The 25,204-nt window shown below is 36.3% G+C and overlaps 1 protein-coding gene across 1 annotated transcript; it reads left to right on the top strand.

Moving 5' to 3' along the window:
- Positions 1–1,031: 1,031 nt before the first annotated feature.
- On the top strand, positions 1,032–24,410 carry LOC145777456 (somatostatin receptor type 2-like). Its single transcript, XM_082588830.1, has 12 exons — positions 1,032–1,161; positions 8,629–8,727; positions 9,607–9,705; positions 11,109–11,271; positions 11,772–11,943; positions 12,903–13,118; positions 15,051–15,151; positions 15,713–15,842; positions 17,859–17,948; positions 18,296–18,484; positions 18,972–19,049; positions 23,905–24,410. The coding sequence occupies exons 1-12, from the start codon at positions 1,032–1,034 to the stop codon at positions 23,983–23,985; spliced, it is 1,548 nt and encodes a 515-aa protein (XP_082444956.1). The 3' UTR covers positions 23,986–24,410.
- Positions 24,411–25,204: the final 794 nt, after the last annotated feature.

The following is a 25,204-nucleotide window of genomic DNA, read 5'->3' as shown; positions in this document are numbered from 1 at the left end:
CTCTAGGGCCGAGGGTCTATCCTTTTACTACCCCAGATTTGCAATGATCTCGGACTACACTGAAAGGCTACTTAAGAGCAGACGGTCTTTGAATTCAGTATCCAAGACACACCGTCCTTCTGCATAATAAGGTGGGTTAAAGATGGTGCAATCATTGATAATGTGGTCTGCGGTCTATTGCTCAGCACCACATGATCAAGAAGAGGAAGATGGTAACATGTCGTCATTGGCTGTAATTCCGTTTCGATATGAGAATCATCTGTTATTTCTATTCGAAGGGAAAACAACTTTGTGTTGGCTTGGAAGCGATAATGACATTCACAAGTATCGCAGGAAGCAGAAATTTTCAAAACAATCTGATTGCATGGCCAAGCGCTGTGTCTTTTATATTAGCCTACTCGTTTTTTTGGGCTGGGCGGTATTTTAAAGTCAAACTTATGTTTGAACAGAATTTTTTCTTGTTCAGACTCCAAATTGTTTGGTTTTGTTTCAAAAATATGTTTCTATATATGTTTTTAAAAATATGTTGCACGAAAAAATAAACTTGTTTTTCGAAAGGCATTAGTTAAACGACCACTGAGCACAGCAATAGGCCAATAGAATGGAATGTTTCCATGATGGAATTGAATGGGATGGAAGAAAATCTCATTCCATTTCATACCATACCTTGATATACTATTTAGGCCTATGCAGGATATCATCTACTAAAATAAACTTCGTACTTTAAACTCATAAATTAAATAAAAAAAAAGAATTTTTGGTGATTTTTGTTTAACCTCCTTACAAATTCACATCAGACTTATTCAGATTTCATGAGAAAAAAAAAGTTTGTTTTGAAAACTTTAATTACAATCAAAAAATAGCAGCAAAGCAAACACCGAATGGGTCAAAAAAGAAACACGTCGATCATTTTGCTCTCAATGTAATCATTCCTTGACTTGTCATTTATTAAAATGTGACAAGTCGAGAAATGCTTTGACAGAGACTGCTGCTTCCTCAATATTACGCTGCGAATGACCAAGATCCAAAACATGAAGCCAAACTGGACCCGATCGCATTCCGGAAGTCTTGGCTTCCCTACGTCAAGTGGAAAGCGCCTGGAATCGTTTTATATTTGTCTTATCAACATTGATGATCAATTCTTTCAAAAATCGATCTTCGGTTTGTAATAATTACTGCAGAAAATAATAGAAACTGTTCCTTTACTACATCGTCTTCTGCGTTGAGCTTGTGGGAGCCTTGGGTTTGTGTTTTTGTAGGCGGATTGGTGATGTTTAACGGTCTAATTCCAAACCGAAACCTCTAGACCAGAGGTGGGCAACGTGCAGCCCGCGGGCGCAAGCGGTCTTTTTCCATTTTTTTTGTGAGGCCCTTCAACTTCTTCCAGCTATTTTTTTTAGCTTGCGTGAACACAAAATTGACCATTTTTCCACATTAAAAGGTGTCTTTGATGGCAGTAATGTAAGCCTGGATGTTTATGCTCGAAGAATGGCAGTACTGTGTGAGGAATTTTCATCTCGATTTACACAATTTCGAAAATATGAATTAGTGTTTACGTGATGTGCGGCCCTCCTGTCAGCATTACATTTTTCTAACTTGTGTTAAAAAGGTTTCCCGCCCTGCACTAGACCTTTCACTCTATTTTATAAAACAACAGTCTTTTTTTACACTGTTGTTTGGTTAGGCCTTAAAAATGTCAACAAAAATAGCGAAACGTTTCAACATTCACCATTAAGCCAGATATGGCCAGACATTTGTACATTTGGTGCACGAAAGAAATTAAAACTTTAATCATTTAACTACCGTCATTCATATTCTAACTAGTCCTGTATCTTTAACTATATAACATTTCCGTTGTATAGATAAGTGCTAGAGCCTAATACTAATTTATCTTGGATTTCAATCGACACCTGAATTTATGGTGGTTGCACCTTTTTGATGATAGAAAAGTGAGAACAAGAGACGCCATTTGCAATTAAAAAAGTGAGCATGAAAAGATTTACATGTTAAGCAATATTTTTTAAAATAAAACAATGAAAACTATTAATACTACAAAAAGTGCTCAATGCCAAGCAAAAAAGCAAACCAGAGCGAATTAAATCAAATATAGTTATTACTATCTGAAGCCTTTACAAATTGTTTCACCTAACGGATCATCAGAAGGTCTTATTCAAATAGAATAAGACCTTCTGATGATCCGTTAGGTGAAACAATTTGTAAAGGCTTCACATAGTAATAACTATATTTTATTTTTTTTTAAATATATTTTTTCCTGTTGATAGATTTAATATTTAACCATTGTATTTTGTTTAGATGTAATAGTAGGCTACTGTTATTCCTGAAGAGGATATTTTGTGATGTCAAAAACGTTCGTAGCCTAGTTTGTTTCTATGTAGTTTTTTTTTTACTTCTGTAATTATTATTGTAATAAACTTGAATGTGTTAAATTTGATTTCCTTGCTGGGCTTCCTGTGCATATGGTTCAACAAGACAAACTCTCTACCAAGGTTCTAAGCCAGGGGTTCCCAATCTGAGGGCCGTGGCCTCCTAGTGGGCCATGAACCGTTTTCAAGGAGGCCATGGAAAAAATTGAAAAATAATACTTTTTTAAATTTATCATCTCTAAGTCCACTCCAACACACTATATAACAAAATAAATAAATTAAAATTTAATAAAATACTAGTACATTTTGCCCAAATCTTCATGAAATGGTCTTTAATTCCCGGTTGTTTCAAAGATAATTATATAAGATTTCTATGTAAAGTTGTAAACAGTTGCGGCTGCTGTGAACATCACTGAACTTTACCAGTAGTTTCATCTGGCAACACTGGTTTACTTACTTTGTTTTACTTTTAGATTACTGTTACTACTAGTTACTCTAACTTAAGTAACTACTGGTTACTGTATAAACAAGTTTTTTAATTAAAATGACTTTTCTTATTTTTTTCAAAAGGTTGAAAAAAATAGGGGGGGCCATTGATTTTTCAAAATTTTCAAAAGGAGCTACAGTGTAAAAAAGGTTGGGAACCCCTGCTCTAAGCAATAAATGTTTATTGCTCTAAGCAATAAATGTTAGTGATAGATAGCTATCAATTTTCAGAACTTTTTCGAATTAGTCTACAACAAAGAACCTCTGATTTAGATTTTATATCAGTGGCTGTGCGATGCCGAAGAATTTTGCACACACTTACGCCCACTCAAAAAAAATTACTTTTTTTTTTTAAATTACCTGAAATAGTTAGATTGGCTATTATCACAAAACAAATTCTCTTTCTTTGTTTGAAGTAGATATGTGCTTTTGCATATTATGTGGAAATAAAATTCTGTCTCTTTTTTGCCACCTGGGTGTCTGAGAAAATTTATAAACACCGTTGTGGCGCCAATCCAGCTGATGAAAAACCCAAGAACACTTAACAATAGTGATTCTTAGTAATGCATTCAAAAGCGGAAATATGGGAACTTGTTGAACGGTTTCCAATAGCTTTCTGAAAGTGACCTCAATGAAGTTTGACTTCACACGTTTGCAGCCATCATTAAGTGGTGGAAAGAAAGAAAAGCAATCTTGGATGGCACTTGAGGCAAAGGTTTAATTCTACAATCATGCGCTGCTAGGATCGTTGAAGCGAATTTAAAAAGAAACTGAATTTATTCTGGCACGACAATGTCACAATTCGGCATGATAATATTACCTGCGACTGGCCAAAAACGTTCCTGGTGAACCTATCAGGTGTATCTTTCAAAATTTGTGGTAAATTTTTCTCTATGAGGCTTAACGCATGGACTTCTAAATAATAGCATCTGGACTGGAAACTCAGTGGGCAACATGAGGCCAAACAGTTGGTACAACAGTTGGCCAACAGTGGGCCAACAGCCAAGTAACTAACCCTGTTGGCCCACTGTTGGCCAACTGTTGTACCAACTGTTTGGCCTCATGTTGCCCACTGAGTTTCCAGTCCAGATGCTACTATTTAGAAGTCCATGCTTAACGCATAAACGCATAAAGATTGGATTGCTAACTTACAACATAGCAGAATGATTAGTATTGCAAAATGCAGAGTACAGATATAGCCAGTAAGGTTGCTATATTGGTTGGTTTTGATTGTTTAACTACGGACCGACAAAGCCTTGATAGGTTATTCTTGGTAGTTTCGCATACTTGTTGAGGCAAGGCGGTTACCGAGATCGACAGAGTGAAATTTCCAATTGTTGAGTGTTGTTGCCGGGAATTATTTCATCCATTTGGTGCCGGTGAATGGAGAGAAGTCCTTAGAATGCGTTGCTCAAGCGCACACCCCGAGAGTCGAACCAGCACCGCTTGATCTTAAAGCTTCTTCGTTCACGAAGTCACACGCTAACCAACTGAGCTTTCTGGACGGATTAAACCATTTACAGTAGTTGAAGTCACTCAATTGCAATAGACCTCATACTGATCTGACTATTAATTTGTTGGCTCTGGCGACGCCATTTGCCTGTAAGCCTGGTAGGTGGTAACTGACCAACCGCAAGAGGTCTTGCTCAATGCCTCAATGAACGAACAAGGTGGAAAAAGGAATCTATTCTGTAGTTCAGATGAATCTTTGATGTCGCTGTACCGCAGAAACGATAATTACGATTTCTTTCAATTATATGTGTAGCCTACTCTTGTGTTTGTGCTTTTGTAGCCTGCAGTAGGCTAGTATGTCGGTGATAGACAGGTGCATCTTAAAACACGAATTTAGCGTGTTAATATAGAATTATTTTACCTTGGTTTCTTTAATTTTATTTAGAAACCAATTTTTTTCATAAATAAAAAAACAAAAAACAACAAGTACATTTACAAAAGCAAAATGTTAATCTTCTTGTTTTTAGCAACTGAATTTGGATTTATCTGAAGCATTATAATAATAATAATAATAACAATATTTATATAGCGCCACATCCACAGTCAAACTATGCTCCTGGGCGCTGTACATGACAATGGTGATAATTTATACGGTACATTCAGTCATAATGTTCATTGAAATAGAACGTTTTCAAGCGAGTTTTGAATTCATTTAAATTTTCAGCTTCTTTCACACAAATAGGCAAACAGTTCCAGCAACTGGCAGCAACAACTGGGAAGGTACGATTTCCATATTGTGTCTTACATGAAGGGTTGCACAAGAGCAATTGATGCTGAGAACGCAAAGTTCTGGCAGGTTTATAATGAACAAGCAAAGTGTCCAGATAGTTCGGAGCAAAACCATTATAAAGGTTAAAAAAACATTATAGAGGTTTTTAATTGATTGCAAAGACATTCAAAACCATTTCGTTATTACTTATAGAAATGAATGGGCAGGATAAGAGGAGATAAGCTTTCCAACCTCAAACACAATGCAATTGGCAGCCTTAGACGCTGTGTTGGCTATGTGAACATACTGTACACTGTACAGTTATTAATGCAGCTTTGAAGAGAAGATTTAAATGACATATTGATTTTTATTGCAATTTGGAACAAAGCATTGAATACCAAGCTTTGCTGATGTTTATGTTTTGGTAGAGTATAATAAATGTTTGCAAATTTGTTAGAATATATAGGCTACTTCCACTGTCTGAAAACAAAACCTTTGTTTTATGTAACCTAGAGTAGACTTGAGGTACGAAATATACTTATCTTAACATCAACAGCAGTATAAGAATTATTAAATATTTTTTTCAAACTCTTGCAGTGTCTATAAAGATAAATAACATTACAGATGATATATAAAACGCCAAAAAGCGTAAGATTTTAATTTCCTCATTTCAAAATTTATTTTTAGGTTTCTTCGGCTTCATTTCGAAAGCCAACTTTGACGCCAAAGAAAAGTTTTCAACTGGAGGAGATATTTTTAATTTCAATTCAAGTCTTTTAGTTCGCAACGTTGGCATAAACTTTGTAATTCGGAGTTTGATTTTTTCCGATTACCTTGAAATTCAACGTGATCAGTTTATTCACTAAAAGACCCAAGTCATGAAACAAAAAAATATTTGTTTCAAAGCAACGTTTGTTTACAAACTATTAACGTTACATTGCAATAAAATTTGCTTATAACTTGACAGTGGAAGTGGCAATGCTAGATTCGGCTTTTAACCGGATTTCTTTAATTCAGAATATCATGGAAAATGCCAATTATGATAAATTTGTAGCAATATTACGCACCGTTGTTTCCTGCATTGTATGGCAACCTAGAGAGTATTTCTTCTAAGTGTCCTGGTTTGCCAAGTTAAGCCCATAAAGCAATAAAGTTTTGGATATGTATCTCCTTTACATTGAAGCAACATTTAATAACGATTAAATTTAGATTCTTGTTGGTACCGAGTTTCTGAGTCACCTTATTGCTGTTGCAGTTGTAGCTGGTGTGGTGTGCTTGATTGCTAGTCGTTGTGGCCTCAAAAGACGAAAGCTGAAGAACAAACTACTGTAGAAACTAGCCTATTAGTCGTGAAGACGTAGACCACAGAAAGAGGAAAAAAACAGGCGCATGCCGCATTGGCATTTTGCCTACCTTGAGTTGTGTCAAGAATTTAACTTCTTGTGGTGCATCAAACAGCAAACAGTATGTCTGTTACAGTATCGTTATCAATTAGCAACAGAAAACCTAGTCCGAGAACCTCTTTTTAGGACACACAACAAGGTGTAGTTTTTAGTGTTACAATTTTATTGCAGACAAAACCTTACCAATAGTAACCACACAAAAACGACAAATTAAGTAAACCAGAGAGTACGATCAATTCATGATCAAGATAAAGAGCCTGCTGATAATGTTTGAAGTGGTCTGATTTGTAAAAACAGTCAGAATACATCAACGACATTACCAGACTATTGCCGGAGTTAATACAGCGCTGGATAAAGAAAAACATGTTCTTTCTTAATAAAGTGACAAAAGTAACGCACAAAAGCACAAAGGAAAATATTCCCTAAGTAGTGGAGTTGTGCCATCGTCCAACTTATTTGTTAGCTCTGAAAAAAACTTTTAAAGCGAATGCCAATCACACATTGGAAGTACCAGCTCAGTGGAGGATTAGTTTTGCATTCGGTTCTGGTGCTGGTAGGTCTGAGATCGATTCAAGGTCACATCAAACCGAAGACTTCAAAAACGGTACCGATTGTGTCCTTTCTTGCATAACGCAGTGAGAGTAAGTCGGGTAATAATGTAATTACATCGCAATCCTGATACAATATTAAAAATGAGCCCTATAGCTAAAAGACCTCAACTGTTGTAGAGCGATAATAAATAATACGATAATTATTATAACATTGTGAGAATAAATCAGTTTGTCGAAACAACAAGGTAAGTCAATCGTGATCAACCAGCATACAGCATCACTGCATCATCCTATCAAAAGTCTTCAGTAGTCAATAACTACTGTAGAAGATTCTATTTGAATAAGGCACTAATGATGCTCTACACTAGTAGAGCGAATTGCATATGCCAATAGGACTCTGCTGATTCTCCATGTATTTTTGTATTTTTGTAATAAATAATGACTACTGTAGAAGTATAGTAGCAATAATAAAACAGTAGTAGGCTAATAGTTTGAAAACATTAAAAAAAAAAATTACACAGAAAATCAAAACAAATGATTTTTATGGTCGAAGAAATTCTTTTCTATCTTCTGATGTTCGAAATAATTATGCTCGTAAATAAAGTCTTCAAAACAACGTCACAAACCGCAATTGTACCAGCAGTGCTATGAAACAACCGTTTTATTTGGGAACAACAGCCAATTACAGCAATTGCTTTGACGCAATTTGGAAGATTATAATACGAGAGTGCAAAAGGTGCCATCTTTATAAACCTGACAATTAGGTTACTGCCGAAAACAACAAGGTATCATCGAATTGACAACATGTAGTTTCTTTTGAAAAGAAAACGTAAAACTGAAAAAAAGAAAACCAAAGCAGTGAAATTTGGTCAACTTATTTGCGTGATTGGAATTTTACAGCTAGTGTGGAAGCTACCCTGATGTGGTTAGTGAAACACAAATTTTTGCTGCGCTAAGAAGTGCTTGGTCTTATGCTGGTTGTTAGTTAGAATGTGCATGTTATACCTTGTTGTCATGTTAGTGGAGAGGTTAATTTAAGTTAAGGTTTAAATAATTATCATAAAATAATCAAAAATTATATAACAATATAAATCATAATTTTTTAATCATAATCGTATGGTTTATTTATTGTCGCTCTACAACAGCTAAGGTCTTTTAGTGACAGGGCCCATGTTTAATTCTATATTAGGTTTGCGATGTCATCACATTATTCCCTGACTCATTCTCACTGCGCTATGCAAGAAAGAACACAATCGGTACCGCTTTTAAAGTTTTCGGTATGACCCGACCTGGAATCGATTTCAGGTCTACTAGCACCAGAGTCGAAGGCGAAACACTTCGGCTACTGAGCTGATTTGAGTTTAAATGGTAAGGCTAGATTTGTTGAAATAGTAGTCTTCATCATTTGCCTTCACTCAGTCAATCACTGGGATCCACGTATTGCAAAACTGTCTGGTTTGAGCTCTCAAAAAAGCTTTCTCAGTCTGAAGATAAAGATTTTTATAATCAACTAAATCGGACAAAACAAGGCGATGCAATTGTACCAGTGTAACAAAAAGAATTTTGCGTGAAATTTGTTTCAGCTTTGAACAACGTTAATTCTTTCTCGGGTGATGTTGACAGGCCAGTGTTGATGCGGTCATTTAGGTCCATCTGTTTTACAACGAGGATTTACAAGTTATGTAAGCTACTTTCTGCTGAAGAGTTAACAAAATTTTCTTAAACAAAAGTTTGTACTCTGTAGATTACATGGCTATAAAATGGGTCTTTGTAAGGTTTTTAGACCACTTTTCTAAATCAAAAAGTCCAGAGTGGCAAAACTTGCTCTTTGCCATTTTAATGCAAATTAGCACACAATGGCACATTTTGTTCTCTGCTACTGCATGGTGTTTGCTCAATGTTAAAACCTTTTTATACCTGACCACAACGACCAACAAACTCTACCGTTAAAACTCAATACACGTTGAGATTATTCTGTTTATTTCTATTTAGTTATTGTTATGTTTATTTTATGTGAAACGTTTAAATAAAGTTCCAAATGTTAAAAAGAATTGTTTACATATAAAATATGAATCCGAAGCGTGATGTTCTTTCATTGTTAGGTTGATTCAACAAGCTGAGCAATGTGAGTTGCAGATACAAAATTACTGATAATACAAAGTGGAGGTTATTCAAGACGAAAAGTTGCTGTCTAATCGCATGGGGTCCCTAGGATATATCAATTAATATGAAATTGAGAGTATTGGCCTGCGTGCTGTATGTTGTAGGTTTGGCTATGCTTAAATAAAAAGCTTTTATGAATAAATTAATACGAAACTATTAGCTTACATAAAATATAACTAACTTCTATTTGTGTTAAGTATCTTTTGATAGTTTCAATAGGCGTATTGCATTTTTATTAAGAGGAAAAATGAATGGCCATCACTTGAATGGAACTAACCGGACTGCTAATTGCACGCCAATAAACTACGAAGATTTTTTGATAGAAGGTTTTTCTAAAGAACCTATATCAGTTGGAACTAAAGTGGTTACAGTGACGTATGGCCTCATTTTCTTGATAGGCCTCACCGCTAATGTAACCCTGATTGGATCCCTTCTAACCGGAAACAAAAAGAGCACAGTGTCCAGAGCCCCCTCAACAATTCTCATTTTAAATCTAGGTAAGTGTTGGAGATTATTTTTTAAATCTTGCCACTTCAAGTTGTTTGGCACAATACAAATAGTTTTAAAAGTAAAAAAAGAGTGAGTCCCATACTTGATCCAGAGTGAGTGAGTGCGTCCCATCTGGAGATGAGAAGATAAGGTTCTCATTATACTAAGCCTTCGGCACTAAGGAGAGTAGGGTGGCCAGTTCCTTTTTCTCGACCACCTTTACTTCAGCAACTACGCCCACCCAATTTATTACACCCTGGGTAGAGGTGAGCGGTGTTCTTCGACAAATAGCTGAAGCCGGGAGTCGAACCAGGATTGCATAATTGAAAAGCGAGCGCCTTATCTGCTGCACCATCCCACCGCATTTAACAGTGAATGAGAGATATTCTTCAGGCATTTACAGTAGTTCACTAACATGAGGATGTGGTGTCTGAAAAAGTCAGTCGTGTCTGATTGACGAAACGTCGGAATAAACGCAAATCATCACCTTATACATCTTGTGATAGTTCAGCTGAGTTTACACCAGAAGAACATACCAAGTTATTGAATTACAAATCGCTTTGTCATAATTAAACTTAGGAAAGCTTTAATGGCAGCAAATTTTTAAGATAGTGAACTTGACTGTTCATACATATAAGTTCTGTTCTCTACACAAGATAGGCTATACATACAAACACGTTGAATCAATGTAAAAATGATTAAGATACAGCTTTTTATTTGTTTTATTGTGGGAATCTTTTATCCTCGGATTGAAAAAGCTTCTTTGAGTGCCTAATCTGGCAGTTTCGCATAATATTCCATTTATGAATAATAATAATAATGTGATTTTATACATTATCGCTCTACAACAGCTGAAGTCTTTTAGCAACAGGCTTCATTTTTAATTTTATATCAAGTTTGCAATGTCATCACATTATTACCCGACTTGTCCTCACTGCGTTATGCCAGAAAGAACACAATCGGTACCGGTTTTAAGTCTTTGGTATGACCCGACCTAGAATCGATCTCAGATCTCCCAGCACCAGAGCCGAATGCGAAATCACTCCGCCATTGAGCTGCATGGTTCCATCTATGAAGAGCAGTCCTTAAAATGTATTGATCAACGCACACCCCGAGAGTCGAACCAGTGACTCTGATCCAATTGTTTTTTCGTTTGTAAACTCAAACGCTTAATCAACTGAGCCATCGGGGCTACAGGCTGCAGTATTTGTTTACGAGTCAGAAAGTTCGTCGATGTTCAGACATGATAGCATTACATTGGGGCATATTTCAGGCGGCTTGTGTACTGTAAAACAAGCAGTTTGAAAAAACATCTTATCTTAGTCAAAGGCCGATCTCTGATGATGTTAAGTTGTAATTAACTTGATTTTACACAGTTTATTCCTGTTTTGTGTTCAATCAATTTCTTTAGCGATTGCGGACACGATGCTTTTGCTGACATTGCCATTTGCGATCGTCCATCGGTTGTCCAACCGCTGGGTGTTTGGAAACTTCTTTTGCAAAACCGAAGAAGTCCTTAAATTTATGAGTTTTTATGCTTCTGTGTTCTTCATTACAGCAATGGCTGTCGACAGGTGAGTTTTAAATAAAGTTTCCTTTTTCAAAAACGCAAAGTGTCATTGGGTTATCTTTGAATAAAGACCCTGAACTTGTAATGTGTAGCTCATTTGCGCATGCCTAGAATCGAATTGTGGATATCTGATCTTTTTTAGGGGGTTTCTAAAACCCGACCCTTATCTATTAAACTATCTTGGCGAATGTGCTTTTATTTAATTCCCAACAAGTAAATCAGTTCTTCCTTGCTTTGATTCAAACTTTTGTATGATCGCATACGTTAAATTAAAAGAAGAGAAAAAGAAACCCTTTTTGAAAGGTTGAAAAGGAGTGAATTTCTGGCTGGCTAGTAGGCTAGTATTGACTTTCTAATGGCAACAGTCATTAAAGTTGAAGCATGACGTTAAATATCGCCTACGTCGCCCAATGGTAGACTCCTGATTGTGTTACAGATTCATTATTTTCTACATGTTTGAGACACAATTACTTACATAAGCAAATTGAGAAATATGTCTTGTAGATATTGCATCCTTTGTCGACCAACTAAGTATGATCGCAAAAAAGCGCGGATCGCATTATGGATAGTTTCCGTGATCATCTGGTGTTTGGCTTTGTTGATCGACGTCCCAATTATGTTGTACGCTAGAGTAGATTTTTTCGGAATTTGCAACGTGAATTTCCCTGGGAATGAAGTAAGTTTTCTTGTCAGATTTGTCCTTCTGGGCTTTCTGTTTAAACATGTGACTAAGCCACAACTACAATGCACAAATTCACAATCGGTCACATTTATTGATTGAGGGAATCTTTATCTTTGGACTGAGAAAGCTTCTTGAAGAGCTTAATCCTGGTAGTTTTGCATGATTGGACTGTAGAGGCTTTGAATCGCTGACACAAGCTCGGTCACCTAGACTGAGTGAGTGAATGTTTTGCTTGTTGTTAAAGTGTTGTTTTGTAAACTACTCCGTACTAGTAGAGGCTGAATGGATGGCTGTTTTTGAAGGTCGTCGGACCATTCGGCATGTGACAACTCAGCAAGTAGGCTACATTTCAATTACTGCCAAGTCAGCAAATGAGATTTACGTGCTCATGTCGGACTTGCTTGGTCACCGCTAGTCAAACTCATTTTGATGACTTGTACTGTGACATTCCAAGTTTCGGCAGTTTCATCACTTACCAACTTCAGCCACTTGCTCAAATGTTACTAACTAAGTGGTCGCTTGCTCAGTTTACAACTGCTGACTTGTTGGAGACTCTTCTTGAAATGCGTTGCTCAAACACACCCCGAGAGAAGCCAGCACCACTTGCCATGCCATGCTTTGTGTGATTTGACACTCTTTGACAGAATGATTTATTAAACGATAAGTTTAAACCTTGTCTAATATTTCGTTAACTTGTAAAAGTTTTTGTGTAGCTTTGAAACAAACCGAACATAATTTGACCTTCGGGTTAATTTTTCACTACGTAATTGAAAAGTATGATTTAAAAAGAAATTGAATATTTTGTAGTTTTGTAACGTTTTTATATCACAGTTAGACAAAAGCCTGCCATCCAGCGTTTTAGGAAATTTTGAACGGCGTTTTAGTCAAAACATTTTTCAGTGTAGTTTCATTGACTGATAGACATGTCACTGTCACCTTATCTTCCTCTTCAGATGATCAGTTTCGATTATCTTCATGGTCCCAATAAAAAAGAGGATTATTCCAATTACTTCGAAGATCTTTTTGGTCTAAACAACAACCAGGATGTTTCCAATTATCATACAGATTGCATGGAAGACTTAGCTGATTTTGCGGACTATTTTGCATACTATGGGGAACACATGAGCGACGAAAGTTTGTATAACAAACCTAATGCCATGGAATTGTCAGTAAGTCACTTGGAACCGGAAAGACGTATGACGAGTATGATTGATTGACTTAATTGTAGGAGTTTTTGTCTTTGAACAGTACGCTGCTCTGGAAAGAAATGTCTACGGCCCTTCTTAGGGCTATGGCGTAGCCTACTGAGCTGAAGTTATCTTTGAATTGACAAAGTTTCTTTGAGAACTTAATTCTGGCAGTTTAGCAAACATGCACAATGTACACATAGAGGCTTTGAAGCACTGAATCAGGTCCTGTCAGGCAGTCACTGAGTTTGACAGAATGAAGTTTCCGATTGTTAAAATGTTGCTTGTGAATTGTTTCATCCACTAAGTGCCGCTGAATGGAGAGTTGTCTTTAAAATGCGATGACCATGCGCACCCCCGAGAGTCAAACCAGCGCCGTTCGATCTTGAAGTTTCATCGTTCTCAAAGTCACGCGCTTAACAAATTAAGGTTGCAGCAGGGTGCCATAAAAATAAAAACGTTTTTGCAAATTTTCTTCGACGGCTTTCATACATCGCTTTAAATTGTTAGACCAATGTTTGCAAAGCAATAATTGTTTCAGACAATGTGTTAAGCGATGTTAGCAACTGCTTAAGATTAGGTAGGCTATATGAAATGTGCAACCCGGAGATGACATGAAATCAAATTGGACTATTGAAACAACAAGATGTAACGCTTATGATTGGAGCAGAAATGTGAATGAGCAGATCAGAAATAGCATTGAATGAAATTTACTATATTTGCTTTTTTTAAAGAAAAGCTACCCTGTAGTAAGAGAATTATATTGAATGTACTTATAAGAGTCATCTTCATTTAGAGGTTAGCAAAGAAGAAAAGACAGCAGGTTTAGCTTAAATTAAATTAGTATCAAAAATTTGATAATCGATGTAAATTTCACTAACTTTTCAAAATTGTGTGACGCTTTCATAAAAGCAGTCTGACCGCAAGTATGAAATCAGTTTTATAGCTTATTATGTTAGGAGTTTAGCTGACACTTAAGAAGTTAATAGCGTGCCTTTTCTAGTCGCCATTAAAACTTTTGTCCGACTGCGTACGTCGGGGTGAGTTGTCACAGCTGTGATGATGGTCACAGCTTACGAGAGGCAGAAGCAAAATTTGGCATAAACTACCGAACCCTTGGTTGATATGTGAAGGCAAGGAAACAAGACCCAAAGCAGTTGTTGAATTAATTTCAACTTATTTATAAATGTGTAAATTCCACGTAATAAAATTTGATTTTGTAAGGCAAACCGGGGCGTGTTGTCACAGGTTTGGAGTTTTTCGATTTGTGCTTTTGCTAGGACAATGCAAGTTATTTGGTTAGGCTATATCATTCGTACGCTGTCCACTTACACTTCCTTTTGCCACTACTTAAACTTTTTAATCGCAAAAGGACTTCAAGAAAATCAAATTTTTGTAAAAACAAAAGTTGTGACAACACGCCCCGTGCTGGGGCGTTCATGCATACGCGTTCTTGATTAAATTATTACTTGTCCTTTTATCTGTTTTGACCCAATCTTTCTTCCACTATTTCCTATTTTAGTATTGTGTAAAATAATTCTTTCAAATGCCGGAAAAAGGGCCGAAACCGTTTGCGGTTTGTTCTTTTGTAACATTTTTACGTTTATTCAAGTCTGCAAACGTTGAATTAATGTAATTACGTACTTTGTTGTCTGGGATGATAACTGTCCTGCTGCTGTTTGGATTAGTATGCTTTTGATATGAAACTAATTTCACAAATCGATTTTTAAAAATGTAATTTGAACAAACAAAGAACTTGTTTCTATGATTTTGTAACAATTAAGTCCAAAAACAAGAAAAATAACTATAATGGAAAGAAAAAACAGAAACTGTACCATATTGATACCAATTATATCTGTTGAGTTGTAGCAGTAGTTTTCTAATCTGTAAATTAACCTTGTTAAACTTTTATAGAGTTTTGAGAAAGGAGATTATGAAGACATATTTATGGGATACTGCGGCCACCCGCCATTTAAAAGTCTTCATATTTGGCTTATAAGCAACTTTGTGATTGGGTAAATTAAATAATTATCTCTAATAATTTCATAACTAATCATATTAGTTATCAATATTGTGCTCAAAGGAATACATCAATATCTCACAAACCCTTATTTTTGATGGAAAGTTATTTTGGTCCTGTAGGCTGTAGGAACATTACATTGACTTTTCCTGGACATTGCCAATTATAACATTGGAATCAAATAATCACAAATTTATCAAATATTAAGATTTCCATCACCTATCTTAAACTTTGAAGAATCTGCTTCATACAATATAAGGGTGCTTGTGCCTGAATGTGATTACAAAGCCCGAGCATACATTTAAATTCCTTTCCCTTTACAACTTGTGAAATTGTAAATGTCTTTCGATCAAGTTATTGCACACAATCGAATGTAGCCGTGACTTTTAGACTAGTTGTGTTAACGTCTATAGTGACCATTATAGTATACAAGCTCTTGTACAGAAATTATTTACTATGTGTATAAACAATCTTATGATCACTTAAAATTTAATGTAACATAATCATAGGGTTTAACCCTTTCCATTCTAAACATATTTGCGATTCTATTTTGCAGATTTGTCTTTCCTTTCGCAATCATCAGTGTTTGTTACCTCAACATCATGAAGTTAAGCTCTACAACGTCACCAGCAAGTGGCCACAGTGACAGAAGGAATTCTTTGTTACGTGGAGATGACACAAACAAAGTAAGGACTTGGAAAACAAGCAGTGACTTATTTCACAAAAGTTGTTAAACTTTTTGTAACTCCTCGTTTCTTGTCAGATTACAGTATTGTAAATTTCACTTCACTTTAATTGTATTTCAAGCTCTATTGTAATTTTTAGGGGAGATGTGGCAGAAATGGGGGGAAATAGGGGAGATATTTTTTCCCTCACGAAATAAATATTCTCAATTATCATTCTATTGAATCATTGCGAAAACAAAAAAACTGACAATGCCGACTGCTTGGCAGTGCTCTGTCTCTGATGATAAAGATTTGCGTTCTTTTGTGTTTTGCTGCGGTCAAAGAAAAATTTTGCGTCTAAGTTTCACAGTACAGAGATACAAGTAAATTATTGTTTTAGGAGCACTGGTTAATCAATGTTCACCGTATACAGATATTTGCCTAGAAATACATGTTTCTCAAGCATTGGCCATACTTTTTTCTTGACCTAAAAGAAAAACTTGCCAACCAGGGTATCTATATAAAGCAGCTGCTGTAGGCACCAATGAAGCACTGATTCATAGGTCTCTATGTTATAACTTTTACGATTAAAAGCAAAAATGCCAACTTTTAAAAATTTGAAATGTAGTTTTTACATACGATTTGATCGCATTGCCAAATATGCCATAAATATCGGAATTGGTGTAGGCTACTTGAAGCTGATAGAAAGCAAAACATCCATACTGTGAGTTTGCACCGATATCTAATGCAAAACAACCTTACATGGAGCAATTGGTTTATTATTCGAAAAATTGATGGTTTGGACTGACAAACCACGTTTTTCAAAATTAGAAAAAAATCATAACCTCCATGCAATCATTCATTCTTTGTAGAAGTTCAAATAATAATTATGATATTTATAGCGTGTAGATATCACTTAGGCTATGTTGTGTAAACATTTGGCATACCATACTTCAAAATTTATCAGCTGAGACCGAGAAAACAAAATACACTTTTAGATTTATAGGTCCCACATCTCCTCCACCTTAATTATTCTTTCAAGTTGCAGTGTAACTTGCAACTTGCAATATTCGTCCGAAAAGTTTTCAACCGCATTTTACCCAGACAGTAAACCAGTCCTTGTCGACTGCAGATGTTGAATCAAATCTATGAAAAAAAGGACTGGCTTTCTAGCTGGGTAATTATTTGTTGTTTGTGTAACTATTCCCGGTTGGGATGGATCTCGAGAGAAGATGTTGTCAATTACAGAAACTACAGACAATAATTTTAAAGACATGTATAAAACTCCCACTGCGATAACATACGTGTAGCCTACATTGACATCTCATATGCCACAACACGCTACTGGAAGTAGCGAAGGTACAGAAAGTCATCGAGTCAGTTGCTCCCTTTATTTTGGAATGCCATAAGTGTCTTTTCCGAGGCACAACCGCGTGCTCTGGAGCGGTATCGAACCCATGTCCGTTCGAACATCGCGCCGACGTTCCCATCAACTTGCCACGCTGTCTAGAAAGTGTCATACTTTTTTACACGGCCGATGTTTGAAGGCAATTGTATGAACTGACCAGTAGAATATTTCAGTTTACTTCGTTGTAGTCTCAGAAGGTTTAATCTCATAAATGCGTTGGCTCCCTTTAAAATTCTTGTTTTTTTTAATTTTTCTACTTGCTTGCTGACAATCTCTTGCTGGCTACATATTACTTGCTTTTGTACCCTTTTCTAACTTAAGTTTTCATGAAAAATAAATACCAATTAAAAAAGTTAAAAATAGTTTCATTGAGCAACTTTTTCGATAAAATATTTAATCAAACATTTTTGCCGATATGTGTGATAAAACCAAAGATCTTTCGGTATACAAAGGCCGAAAAGTCCACTGTTCGAGCCTAGTTATCATAGAAGATAAACCACAGCCAAACTTACAGTCGATAAGGAAGAAACTTAATTTAATATCTTTGACACAATAGTTTTATGAGGACTTTGCATATCTTTTGTATTTTGAATGTTGTTAAAATTAAGTTGCTTCTTATTTTTTTACAGATCGTAAAAATTCCAGGTGAAATTATTAAACGAAAAAAAGAAAAGATTTTAACATTCAACAGTCGAGCAAAAATGATCATGGGCGTTTTGGTAGGTGGTGGAACATTGCTTCCATGTACACATTTTTTTATCGCTTGCATTGTCCGATCGATTTTAAGTTTGATCAAAAACAGAATCCTCCTTCAATGTTTGCTTCTGGCAACTAAACCGTTGTATGGGTTTCCTGATACATCAGGCAGTCGGAGTGGGCCATTAAAGTATGTCTATGCCAAAGACGGACAATAGAATATCTGTACACTAGTTTAATTAGACATCTGGCAGCCTTGAAAAGATGTAGACATGGACGCATTATTTCGTGAACTACTTTATGAGTTACTAAGATCGACTTTAAGAGCCGCAATATTTTCAACGTCTTAAACCTGTTTTGTATTTTCTAGATTCCTTGTCTTATTTTGGCGTTTCTTGTTTGTTGGCTTCCCTACCATACGTGGCATTTAGTCCAAATCAAAGGCGTTCACGTTGACCCAACTACATGTAGCGCAATAAGAGATGTTACCTTTTGCCTGGCGTTTTTCAACAGCGCGCTCAACCCAATACTCAATTCTTTCTTCCTGTTCAACAACAAGGTAACTTGGCTAAACACACAAGTCCAGTAAAGCGTGCTTAATACAAACCGCCACTTCATCAAACGTCTGTTACAAAGCCTATTCAGCTGTCCGAATCTCTAGATGAAAAAGACTCTACGAACAAATAATAAGCAAAATTTACGCAACGATGGTTGAAGTTTTGGCGTGTGCCTTTGAACTACGCCTGAGGAACAGATCTATTAGAATTAGAGTAATTTACGATCAAATTACCAAAAAATTTAAACAATAACTTTAACAACTACGCTTTATTTGAAATTACCTACATTAAGTAGCCTAGCTTAAATTTTCTGAATGAGTTAAACAGGTGAATGTTGTCTTGAAGAGATAACACTAAGGTTTACATTTGAAAGTGCTTCAAGTCTATGTGGAACCTTGAGGAAAAATATTCACTTATTTAGTTTTATTAAAGGATGTAGTCACCAAATTGTTATGGGCTGAAAGTATGAAACGCTATTTGATTTACTAGGAACGTTTACAAATATTATCATCATGGCTGAAGAAAGTGACGCATCTTGGAAGGTCATCATCATATTCAAGTATTAAAGTAAGTCTTGAAGCACATGTTGTAACCCCGTTAAGGGATATATGCGCAATATTAGTAGGATATCAACTATCGACTTAAAGTGCCTCTGACAGGAAAATAAATTCTCTAACTTTACCTAAGATACCAAAGAGATGACACTAACAAACTTCCCTGACCAGAAATTCCTAAAAAATATCAACAGGCTACTAAGTTACACGCTTGCAAACTTTCTTTCACTTTCGGCGAATCTGGCACTCATTTAATTGCGAAAATAGAAACGGCAACACCGCTGTGACGTCACCATGGGTGGGAAGGATACTTTCTTTCTTTGTGGTGAGTTGGTAAGGTATGGTACGACTACTACAAAACGTCAATGTGTGGGGCTCTATTGGTCTAAAGCATGTGCAAAATGAGAATTACTGAAATGAAAAAGTCAACTTATTATTACTATCAGGTTTAGATCAAATAGGTTGAATTTATATTTATCAAACAGCATCTCAATTCAATTGAAATTGCAGTTTTTCTAAACTCTTTTAAGGCTACAATTTTGATAATTTTTTATTTGTCCTAATCTGGCTATAGCCATTTGCAGTGTAACAGCAGTATCTCACAAACAGTACCCTTAATTAATGGTTGAGGTAATGCCTGCAAATTGCTGTTTATGTGACAGTGTCAGTGACAAAGACGTGTGCTATCTTTTCGTGCTTTCAAACAAAACAGGGTGCTGAGAAGAAAATAGTCAAAGTTTTCTTCAAGTGTTTGAAAGTGGATGAACCATACAAAACTAGTCGTATATGTTCACTTCACTGTAGATGATTTTGTTAACACCACTAACCCGATTTGGATCTTCCCAGCAATGAGTGGCGTGTTGGGAACTCTAGGTGGTGCGTTTGCCACAAGTGCGAGTCTATGTCCCAGCCCAATGAATGTGTAGGCTATGCAGTGTTGTACACGTCAATGAAATAAATTGACGGCGTCAGCGTCAGCGCGAATTGCCTAAAAACTTTACGGCGTAAAGTCCTGCGTCAGCTCTTAAAGAAATTGACGGCGTCAGCGCTAATTTTTAGCGCTATTTTAGCCAAGATCTCACAAAACGGAAGTATTTCAACCAAGTTTAGGCTAACAATAGCTATAAATAAAGAGCAGGTATTATGCTTTGAGACCATCCCTGTTTGAGGGAAAAGACTAGAACATCACACGCCCAGGGCGAAAGAGAAAATTTAATTGAGTCCTGTCTTTGTCATGAGTTACAAATGGGGGTGAGGGGGGGGGGACTTACATACCAGTCCCAGGTATAACCTGTCCCCCCACCTGGGTTTTTTTTTCGCTGAGACTTTTTGGTCATTTGTCCGAAATGACTTGAAAATATTCGGTCATTTTTTGTTTATTTCAGTCATTTTTTCTGATGAAGATATTTCCTTTGAAGTAGCTGATACCATGGCCACCTGGAGATGCGGCCTGATTTGTCACATTTTGCAGATTTTGATTACAGCTACTGCTAGTGCTTGACTGACATTTTTTGAGATGTTTTTACTTTTTCCGGTTTCCTAATGACATAAAACTTTTTTGTTGCCTTGGGGAAGCAATAGCAAATGAGAAAAAGTAAGTTGAAAAACGCAAAATCAGACCGTTATTGAAAATTAACAGTCTGACTAAAATCTTCGAAATCAAATTATTTTTGGTTTTCAACATGTGAGGATGTTAAAACCTATTGTGTCATCTGAGGAAAAGAATAAAGAAAGTGTAAAAATCTAATTTTTAGAAAAATTTATTTAAACGTTCACCGAAAGTTAGAAAAACCTGGAAATTTCTGCAAAATGTGACAAACCAGGCCGTATCTTTAGGTGGTCATGCTGATACAAACCAAAATTTGCACTTCCTGACTAGCTACAACATTAAGTTTCGCTGAGAAACGTTGTCGTGTTTTATCTGAGAAAAGAACATTTTGACCGAATAATATCTATATTTTTTCGGACATTTTGACCGAATTGACTATAATTTTTTTGGACATTTTGCTAAAAAATCGGTCAATGACCGATAAATGACCGAAAAAAAAAACCCAGCCCCCACCCCCCATGGTAGCCTAACTCATGACAAAGACAGGACTCAATTCAATTTTCTCTTTCGCCCTGGGCGTGTGATGTTCTAGGCGTTACCCTGTTTGAGACTGTATTGTAATTAGCTGCTTAGCTTATTAGTTGTTTCCTTGTAGAAACACAAGCATTTCAAAACGTTTGTCCGACAATCTGCTGCGTTTGGGACGCATGGTGTTCTTTCCAAGTGAAAACATGCGTTCCACAGCAGCGCTGGATGGTATTGGTTTATTGTATTTCAAAAACAAGTCTTGAAAACGTTTATTCGGAAATGTAGCCTATCACTGTTCCAAGCGTCCTGTGATGGCTTAGCATAGGCTATATAAATTGTTTAACGAGGTCTATAGGCTTACTGGCACCAGCATCGCTCTTTTCAGGGGCATAGAGCTCTTGACATAAAGTATCTTTAACCTCCGCGATGACATTCATTGATTTTTTGCTTTCTCTCTCTGATCCCTCGTTCTCGATGCTGCTCACGATATGAGTGATCACCATTTGGCGAACTTCTTCCGCTTGTATTCCAGGTAACCATTCCAACCAACGCGAAAGCGGGTAATTCGAATGAGTCGCGCTGGCCAGAATACATTGTGAAACGAGATTTTCTATGACAACAAAAAATGACGCATAGAGCTTGACGCTTAAAATCGGCAAAATAGTTGACGGCGCTATCACTTCCGTCAACTAAAAAATAAACTGACGGCGCTAGCCTCAGCGTCAACGTAGGCTACAACACTGTGTGTATGTTGCCATGAAGTGCCACAGACGAAAGAACTTTTGAAGAAAGACGCATCTACCTGTGTTACCAATTTGCCGATTTTGAGGCACACTTACATCCTGTAGTTCTGAAGACTTTTTTTATGAGGAGCAGAAAGAACTGGAGAAAAAGCAATAAACCGAAAGGAGAAAACGGAGACCTATCAAAAGAGTAGCCTAAGGATGCTAAGATTTTTAGCCTAAGATTAGGCTAAAAATACCCTAAACGCTAAAGAATGCACACTAAAAGAAGTAATTTTATTTCCTTGCTGGCAGTATCGGTAATTAGTCGCTTACAGGCATGTATTGGAGTAGATACTACATTACTACAAGATGATGCTCTCGGAAGCAACAATCATGCCGTCATGCATTGTTTGGCGAATCCGAAACAATTTTCAAGTCCAGATGGCCATTACACCGGATTTCAATGGCCAACTGAAGGCACATTATGAGAGAGAGAAAGAACTTTTATTTATTTATGAATAGTGATGAATAATGATGAATTAAATAATTATGAATGATGATTCGTACGATTTCTTCATTTTTGTACCAACTCCGACCAAACCGTGATCCACCAATTACATCTAGAAAGCATTTGTTTCATCCGTCGCTAACGACGCCCACCCAGGATGACGTAACACCACCAAAGTCGTCCCAGAGCAGTGAAATATGGAGTTTCGCCTGTGGTAGCGCTGCGGAGCAGTCGTTTTGTATAAATTTCGCCCTCACCAGTTGAGCTTTGAGGTTAAGATTAAAACTTTTGCTAAGCATGGTTCTGCGCTAGGAAATGCTTAGAAAAGTTACTATACTTGGGTCCAACCTGTCAGGGGCACTTTAACTGATTATAGGCTACTTCCATCGCATAGACTAGCTAGGGCTAGGCTATGCTTCAAATCTTTAACTTTGCCCACTAACATATTGCTAAGTAGGCTACGAGGTTAAACCTAAGATTACTTTAGCCTGCAATGCGTTTTGTCATTTTTCGTATTGATCTCTCTTTGGAAAGGCTTAAGCATGACCTACTAGAACACGGCCAAATATGTTGCTATTTGAGGAAATTTCTAAGAGTCTGAATTGTTACAATCATTGCTATGACAAACCTGTCATCTTCCCATTTGCAGAAGTAGGCTAAGTAAAATAAGCAATATTTGTACCTAGACATATGTATGGCTTGTTTAACCGAAGATTAGGTACAATAATAATGTAATATGTAAGACTTTCCAACTGCACCCTGGAGGTAGTATCGTTTGGTGCAATTGCTTGTTCCATTTAAAATATGAAGGATTTTTTGTGGAATTTATGTTGTAAGCTGTTTATTTGATGTGCCAATTTAAACTTTAGTTTGTTTTGTTTTTCTCGAAGTTTAAATTTGCAAGTAAAATATGTCTTTTGGCGAAAGATCCTGCTATACAAAAAAACCTAACGACTGTATGATGAGACTACCTCCAGGATGCAGTTGGAAAGTCTTACATATTTCACATTTTTATTGCATAAGTTGTGCTTAAAATACATATACAATCTCCGGCAAAACAAGCCAAAAATGTGTCTAGATGCAAATATTGCTTGTTTTACATAGCCTACTTCTCTAATTGGAAAATGACAGGGCTGTCATGGCTATGATTGTAACAATTAAGACTCTTAGAAGTTTTCCCAATTAGCAACATATTTGGCCGTGTTCTAGTAGGCCGTGGCTTAAGCTAATATGCAGCTAAATATCCAAAATAGTCTTCGTTTCAAAATTTACCAAATAAGGTTTATATGAAAGAAATCTACTGTAGGCTACTAAAGGGCCGGAAAAGAATGGTTTCTTTGGCTAATCGTTTCTGTCGAATATTCCCGGTCGAATATAAATCAAATGCTGTTTTGATTATTATCTTTGTTTTTTAGATATACAGTATTGTCGTACGATAAACGTCATTTTGATGTATCTACTGTTAGTGCACAAATTGAACACAGGTTCAGCCAACATAAGGGTAGAATATTTGGACAATACAGTGTTTAACAGTTTTAACATTAGAGTATTACTGCAGGTAAGATACACCACTACACGATCAAATGAATCTGGACAAGACAGCAAATCATTTCCTGATGTCACATTAATTTTGCAATGATCAAAGAAAAGAATTGGATTTTTGAACAGTACCTTACAAACTGAATGTATAACCTGTTGTTTACGCTGTTTGCCTGCAATGAAGGCTTCAATACCTGAACCGTCTATTGTCTCAAAGTTTAGGTGGAAACTTTTAGGTTGCATTTGTTTGTCTCGTTAATTCAGAGTTTCTCAAACCTTGTATTTTCCTTACGTTGGAAGTATGTTCACTGACAAAATTTCTCTCATTTGCGAATCAAAACCTATGCATTTATCATCCAGTAAACCATTGTTTGATTAAACTTTTAAGAGTTGTAGCCTACATAAATTGACCCCACGTTGGGGCTCCTCTATCCATGACCGCTATTTAGTTTCCCAAGTAGGCTAAAAACTTTTATTGTAGGCTACCTAGTAGAAAGGGAAAGAGGATTCAATGTTCTGTACCTTCAACGCAAAACTGTAATGAAACCAAGGCTACTTCAATTACATTAAATTTTGCTTCTGAAAAGACTTCAAATCGATAAATTAGAAAAGGGGTTCACAAAACTTTTCCCTAAAACTAGCACTTAGATAGGTGTTACCAAGAAAGGCTAAAGATCTATGGGTCTTCCGACAGTTTTAAACTGCAGTGTTTTGAGTCTGACTATTTAATTCAATTTAATTCTTTGTCAGAATGCAAAAGAAATGATATTGTGAAAAAGAAATACAGTAACAAAACTAACAAAAGGAAAAGGTGGCAAAACCTTAATGGTTTAAGACGTGCATGAAAGGATCTACTATTGCGGTATATGCATCAATAAATATAGTTAAGCACGGCCACCAAACCTGATACTTCAAAATAAGTTGATGAATTAGTTAAGAATCAGTCGCCTCCTCGTTCCTGGAACAACTGGAGCGCCAATTCTTAAAGCAATGAGAACACGACTGAATCCAACATCACAAAAACAAACTAATATACACAGTTACACACACATATTGAAATTACGTAACGGACTATCAAAACAAGGACTATTTACAGATTTCATACAGAAGTAAAGTGTTCGCAGCAACGATATTAAGTAGCCTATATATTGCAGAACAAATAGATAATATGGCAGCTCATTATCAAGATGAAATAGTTAAAAAAGCTTTGTTTTTTAAATTAATTTCCTGCGCATGTGAGAGCATAAGAAGCATGATGATATAGCAGCGTGTTTTTGGTATTTCTAATAAGAGTTGAATCATCTTTTATAGCGTCAATG

The sequence above is a fragment of the Aplidium turbinatum genome, chromosome 9 (genome assembly GCF_918807975.1).
Source record: "Aplidium turbinatum chromosome 9, kaAplTurb1.1, whole genome shotgun sequence".
NCBI lineage: Eukaryota > Metazoa > Chordata > Ascidiacea > Aplousobranchia > Polyclinidae > Aplidium > Aplidium turbinatum.
This window is presented reverse-complemented; position numbering and strand designations above follow the sequence as displayed.

Coding starts and splice junctions, on each gene's coding strand:
- LOC145777456 (XM_082588830.1), top strand. CDS start 1,032: ATGAAGCCAAACTGGACCCGATCGCATTCCGGAAGTCTTGGCTTCCCT. Junction 11,944..12,902: donor TGAATTTCCCTGGGAATGAA/GTAAGTTTTCTT, acceptor CTTCCTCTTCAG/ATGATCAGTTTCGATTATCT. Junction 15,152..15,712: donor ATAAGCAACTTTGTGATTGG/GTAAATTAAATA, acceptor TCTATTTTGCAG/ATTTGTCTTTCCTTTCGCAA.